Source organism: Cibotium barometz, chromosome 11 (assembly GCF_041138505.1).
Source record: "Cibotium barometz isolate CiBa-2024 chromosome 11, ASM4113850v1, whole genome shotgun sequence".
NCBI lineage: Eukaryota > Viridiplantae > Streptophyta > Polypodiopsida > Cyatheales > Cibotiaceae > Cibotium > Cibotium barometz.
The window spans coordinates 58,614,504-58,620,383 of NC_141056.1; the positions used below are offsets into that span (position 1 = coordinate 58,614,504).

The following is a 5,880-nucleotide window of genomic DNA, read 5'->3' on the forward strand; positions in this document are numbered from 1 at the left end:
CAATCCCCCTCTTGCTCAGAAAACTCCCAAGATCTTTCAAGAGCCTAGGGCTTTGATACCATGTCAAAATACACAGCGGAGATGATAACCAAATCTGAGACCACAAGAGCAAGTAGAGTGCAGGAAATAGACAGCACAAGAGAAGGAGAGAGATAGGCGTGTAACTCTTCTCTATACACAAGATCCCAAAGATGAAAACAAGATACAATGGTGTGGAGGCATGGGGCCATTTTATATGGCCCCACACATGCAGTCAGCCTGTTGAAAAGGCAGCCGACTAGGCCTACATGTCCACGACCAGTCCCATCCACCAGTCGGGCTGTGCACAGTCAGCCAGCATGCATGAGAGGTCAGGGACCAGAAGGGGCAGTCGACCAGCATCCAAAACCTCCTGACCAGCAGTCGGCAGTATCTGGATCAGCCAAGGTGCAGAAAACTACCTCCCACACCAGGTAAAAATGGGGAAAAAAATACGGGGAGTGAGAAAAAATGAGAAAACACCTACAAAGGGCGGGCACACCCATAACAGAGGTGTCCGATAAAGACAGGAGATGACTTCTAACAAGGACATGCAAGGTAGACCTACCATTCCACCCTCATGTTGGCAAGAGCTCATTCTTCCAGTGATTTTCCCACCTATCCTGAGATCTCATCCTATCTACTACTCATAGGCTATGAGGCCCTCCTCTCTCATCTAGCTCTTTCTTTTCCCCATATCACAATCTAGCATCCCTTCTCCACTCTTTGCACTCCCCTTCTCTCTTACAAGATTCACCATGGAATCGCTTAAGGAAATTTATTGCGTGCATGTACAACCAGAAAAATGAAAGTTCTACTAATGGATGTGAAATGCCAAAATGACCTATAAGACCAAATGGCCATGGAGATCTTATGCCAAATATATGGTCTAGAGAAAGGAACATCAAATCAAAGTAAAACATATTGTTCGTCTACACAATTTGGGATTGGGGGTCTTTGGATGTTGGTGGCTATGTTGACAACATGCGCCACTTAAGAGAAGCAAGTGATTTTAGATTGCGACATTTTTGGATGTGAGCTTTTCCATCATGAAAAACGACCCATATGCACTTAGATCGTCGAGTTCTTACCACAACGATTGAAGAAAAATGTGCTAAAATACTTGAACACTTTTTTCCTTTAGTTTGTGATGGGGTGAGCTCATGTGCAATCCACACTTTGGAACCCTTGGGTTCCCTTGAGTGCTTAGGGATATCTACCTTGTTGGATCTGGTATCATAGATGAGGACTATGTGATTGCCAATTACTTCATCTTACATAATTCCACTCGAAGAGAGAGAGAGAGAGAGAGAGAGAAAGAGAGAGAGAGAGAGAGAGAGAGAGAGAGAGAGAGAGAGAGGCTCCCTCCTACTTTCTCCTTTAGAAGAAGCCACCACCATGTTCTCATAACCCATTTTTATTATCAAGTATACAAGTTTTTATTGCATAATTCCACTCGATTTTGAGGGAGAGAGAGAGAGAGAGAGAGAGAGGCTCCCTCCTACTTTCTCGTTAGAAGAAGCCACCACCATGTTCTAATAACCCATTTTCAGAATAATATAAGGGCCTCTTTTTATCCTCATTTTATTATAGCCTTAACTCCGCGAGATAAAAATGATTTTAATTCTCTCGTCTATTTCTAGGGTTTACTCGCCCCGGTCGATCTTCTTGGCCCTTGAACTGTTCACCGCCATAGCCAAACCTCCGCTACCCAAAACCGCCACAGCCTGGCCTTAACATTTTGCAACAGCCATAGCCTTAACATCTATTGTTCCGTCGTGCCTCTTTCCGTCATTCTCCGACATCTCGAAGAGAGAGAGAGGTAGGCTGTACCTTCCTTCGCAGGTTTTGATTTCGCAGCAGCAGACGAGTTCTTGACTGTCGGATGCCCCTTCGACAAGGCTCTCTGTCAGAAGCTGCTTCAGGAAGCTCTCCCCAAAATTAACCCTACCTCCTTAAAACCTTTCAATCCTTCCTGTCTGTCTGTTTTGTTTCCATGTCGAAGCTAAAATCGGTTACAAAGGCTCGTTTCTAACTGTTTGCCTTTAATTTTGGCCTTCATATCCAGTTCTTTGCAGATTTACCTTCACGAACAAAACAGTAGCTATCGTAGCGACTGAAATCTTAGGGTTTTTAAGCCGTATGTAGATTCAAACGTTCTGCCTTTGTTCTCTTTCCTTTTGTTGCTAAGCTTTCCTTAACATGTTCACATAGTAGCCTGATCTTGACGTTGAGAGACAATTTTTGATAGCAGCTTATGATGGAAGCTTTTAGGGTTTTCTTAGCCATGCAACGGAGCATGTTCTTACCTTCTTTTTCGCCTGTCTTTCCTGTTTCCTGCCTCATGAGAGCATGCTCGATTGTTAAGAGTTTGGCTTTGCCGTATTGCCTGTTCAACCAACCCTCCATGTCCTCTTTCAGGTTGCTGGAAGCTCGCCATAGCACACCCTAACAAGCCCTTGGATCGAGACTTGCCGCTCTTTATCTTCATTCCATGGACGGTGGCGTGTACTATGGCTATACAGGGAAGCGCTCACATAACGATGATGACGGTGGGGAGCGCAACGGAAGGCAGAAGAAGCGAACCAGCATGAACGACGAGCAGTCCACACCGACCTCTGAGGACACAGAGTATCGCATCCTTTGCCCCGGAAGTAAGATTGGGAGCCTCATTGGCAAAGGAGGCTCCATCATTAAAGCTCTCAGATTGGAATGCAGATCCAAGATAAAAGTCGAAGACCCTGTTTCTGGTTCGGAGGAGCGTGTGGTTTTAATCAGCTCATCTTCAGACCAGTTCAGAGAGCCAAGCCCTTATGTCTGTTGTGCACAGGAAGCGCTTTTCAAAGTGCATGCCAGGATTACCGATGCTGAAGATGACGATGAGCCTCCACAGCCTGTTACAGTCAGGCTCCTGGTGCCCAAGATCCACATTGGGTGCTTGCTTGGAAAGGGAGGCAAGATTATCGAGCAAATGAGGAAGGAGATTGGAGCCCAAATCAGAATTCTCCCCAAGGAGCAGCTCCCACCCTGTGCAACTTCTACAGATGAGTTGGTTCAGGTGAGCCAGTCGGTCCTTTCCCTTATAGTATAATGGAGATATCTCTTTCCTTTCGTGCAGAGACCAGTGTCTCTAGAATTTTGAAGGTGGTCTTGACTTGCAAGGTAGTTCCTAGAAGTCTTCGAGGGATACATGTGCCATTAGTCGTAGATTCTCTTTTATGTGATTTTTGAATGACATCGATATGTGGAGATCTTCAAAGGGGGGACTGCTCACTTCACACTCACCCACTAATTACTTGCATGTAGGTTACTGGTGATGGAGCTCTTGTAAGGAAGGCACTGTTTGCCATCTCAACCCGGTTGCATGAGAATATCACTGGTGAACGCACTCAGGGAGGAGCCTACATGTCCCAAGGTCCTGGCAACACCGTGCCATCAATGCTTCCTGCTGCTGGTGTATTGTATCCTTCAGGTGGCTACTTATCACAGGCTGGATCTCTCCTTGGGCCATCGTCTGTTGGAGGCCCTATGACAGGACTTGGATATTCATTTCCTTCATACGGTGGGGGATATGGAGAAACTGGCATGGGAAGTGCGTGGTCTTTGACCTCTGGTTTGTCCATGCCACCTGCAGTTGGTGCAGCTGGTGCTAACACACGGCCCGAAGGAGCTCCTGAGGAGGACCTGACCATCCGGATCTTGTGTCCTAATGCTAGGATTGGCAGCATTATTGGAAAGGGCGGCAATGTGATTAAGAAGATGAGGGAAGACACCGGAGCAAAGATTAGAGTTGGAGACCAAGTGCCTGATTGTGACGAGCGAATTATACAGATCTCTTCGGCTGAGGTTGGTAGCTGACTTTGATGTCTGGTTACGTGCTTTTGTAGTTTAATTTTATTAAAATTGAGTCACGAACAGTCTCGCTGGTATTGGCAGTTTGTGGACAGTTACTCTTCACCTGGCATTCAAGCCGCATTACAAGTGTTTCGGCGCCTTGCGGAGTTGCAGATGGATAAGGACAAAGACAACAAGTCTTTTATCGTGCGATTGCTTGTGCCATCCAGCCAGATTGGCTGCCTACTGGGAAAAGGTGGTAGCATCGTAAGTGAAATGAGGAAGGTCACGAAGGCAAATATTCGAATCTCACCAAAGGACGAGCCTTCCAAGTGCGCAGAAGAGAATGATGAACTTGTGCAGGTAACACTTGTCCTGTTGTTTTTACATATGTGATGCTTTTGGTAAGATATTCTGTATTTGAAAACAAGAATGTCAACTGCTGCTCTTGCACAGATTATGGGTGACCAGAGTGTGGTTCAGGATGCGCTTATCCAAGTTCTTAATAGGCTCCGCAGCAATTTATTCAAGGGCCAGGAAGGCCGAGATGTAGGCTCAATGTTAGGAACTTCAGTGTTGCCATTACCTGGTGCAGTATATTCTGGAACTAACATGCTGAGCAGCTATGGAGGCAGGCTTGACTCAGGATCTCCTGCGGGAATGTATCCATTGACAAATGTGGGCTATCATGGTATGGATTATGGTTATGGTGGATATGGAACTGGATTGCAGCCTTCCTCGAGCAGAGATGCCAAAGAGCCAAGGCGCCGCCAGAGATAACTGATTGGATTTCGTGGCCTGGCTGTTGCTCTGTTGACATTAATTAGAAATTATGATGGGATTGTGAAGTAAAATTTTGTGGAGATTTCTCAATCGGTAGTTTTAGCTTTCTGTTTTGTGTGCTGAAACTCTACTCCTTGGTTAGGATTTTGACTTCCATAGGTTAATATATTTCTCAGATTTCAAAACTCTTAAGGGGGTATTTTGAATCCATATTTTGGTGTGTTGGATAGTGCTTGGCAGGACCCTAAAATGTCTCCTTTCGGTGTGTTATTTAAGTTACTTTTTAGGGTTGTTTAAGAGTCATGTCCCATCAATTTGCCTGCGTAGCCTTTTGGTGTCAAGCTGTTGTCGTGAGGCTTGATTTATCTTTATGCCCTAGAATTCCATCAATGAACTCGCATCTTTTCCAAGTTCAATCTTATATGCTGGTGGTTGCAACTTGCGACTAGAAGAGGTAAATATTGCTGGATGTAAAGGGGTTTTGATTTCACTTTTGTGGCAGGTATGTTTTTGAATTTTGTGGTGGAAGTTGTATAGATGATCTTTGCCATCTTGTCTATGTGCACGTGCTTCAAAGTAAGGTGTTTTATGTCTGATGTTTTTTTAGTTGTATCTAGGATGATGCGTGAGGGCTCTCACAGGAGTATGTGCCAAAAATTATATTTACTTGGGTATACTTTCAATTATGTGTGTTTTGAGTCTCTTCTATTTGTGTGACTTATTTGTTGACATGGGTGCTTCATTAGAAGTCCAGGATAATCTTGTCTGATGTTTTTACAACTGTGTCAAGCACCTGAGTATGTTAATTTGTTCTGTTGAAACCTTCTACCTGGAAACTGTCTAGATGTATGTGATTTCAAGTCTTATAACGCGGGAAAACTTCTACCTGGAAACTGTCTGGTTCTCAAGATGGGCTCTCGCAGGAGTATGTGCCAAAAATTATATTTACTTGGGTATGTATACTTTCAATTACATGTGTTTTCCGTCGCTTCTATTTGTGTGACTTATTTGTTGACATGGGTGCTTCATTAGAAGTCCAGGATAATCTTGTCTGATGTTTTTACAACTGTGTCAAGCACCTGAGTATGTTAATTTGTTCTGTTGAAACCTTCTACCTGGAAACTGTCTAGATGTATGTGATTTCAAGTCTTATAACGCGTGAAAACTTCTACCTGGAAACTGTCTGGTTCTCAAGTTGTGTACTGTGTGCGCTTTGAACCGCGAGTATGTAAGATGTGTCTGCTA

General features: G+C 44.5%; 1 protein-coding gene across 3 annotated transcripts; it reads left to right on the forward strand.

Annotated features, from left to right (window-relative positions):
• The first annotated feature begins 1,464 nt into the window (after nucleotides 1-1,464).
• Nucleotides 1,465-4,822, forward strand: LOC147634389 (RNA-binding KH domain-containing protein RCF3-like). 3 transcript variants are annotated; one of them, XM_086805542.1, is made up of 5 exons: nucleotides 1,565-1,840; nucleotides 2,440-3,076; nucleotides 3,325-3,864; nucleotides 3,955-4,215; nucleotides 4,309-4,822. In XM_086805542.1, exons 2-5 carry the CDS (start codon nucleotides 2,513-2,515, stop codon nucleotides 4,630-4,632), a joined length of 1,689 nt encoding a protein of 562 aa, XP_086661668.1. In that variant the 5' UTR covers nucleotides 1,565-1,840; nucleotides 2,440-2,512; the 3' UTR covers nucleotides 4,633-4,822. The 3 variants fall into 3 exon arrangements, with proteins under 3 accessions (XP_086661667.1, XP_086661668.1, XP_086661670.1); XM_086805544.1 differs by having other exon boundaries at nucleotides 1,641-2,158; XM_086805541.1 differs by having other exon boundaries at nucleotides 1,465-3,076.
• Nucleotides 4,823-5,880: the final 1,058 nt, after the last annotated feature.

What these genes read in the sequence shown, in the direction of transcription:
- LOC147634389 (XM_086805541.1), top strand. Translation starts at nt 2,513, where the DNA reads ATGGACGGTGGCGTGTACTATGGCTATACAGGGAAGCGCTCACATAAC. An exon ending in CTACAGATGAGTTGGTTCAG is followed by an intron (nt 3,077 to 3,324) that starts GTGAGCCAGTCG and finishes ACTTGCATGTAG; the next exon opens with GTTACTGGTGATGGAGCTCT. An exon ending in TACAGATCTCTTCGGCTGAG is followed by an intron (nt 3,865 to 3,954) that starts GTTGGTAGCTGA and finishes TGGTATTGGCAG; the next exon opens with TTTGTGGACAGTTACTCTTC.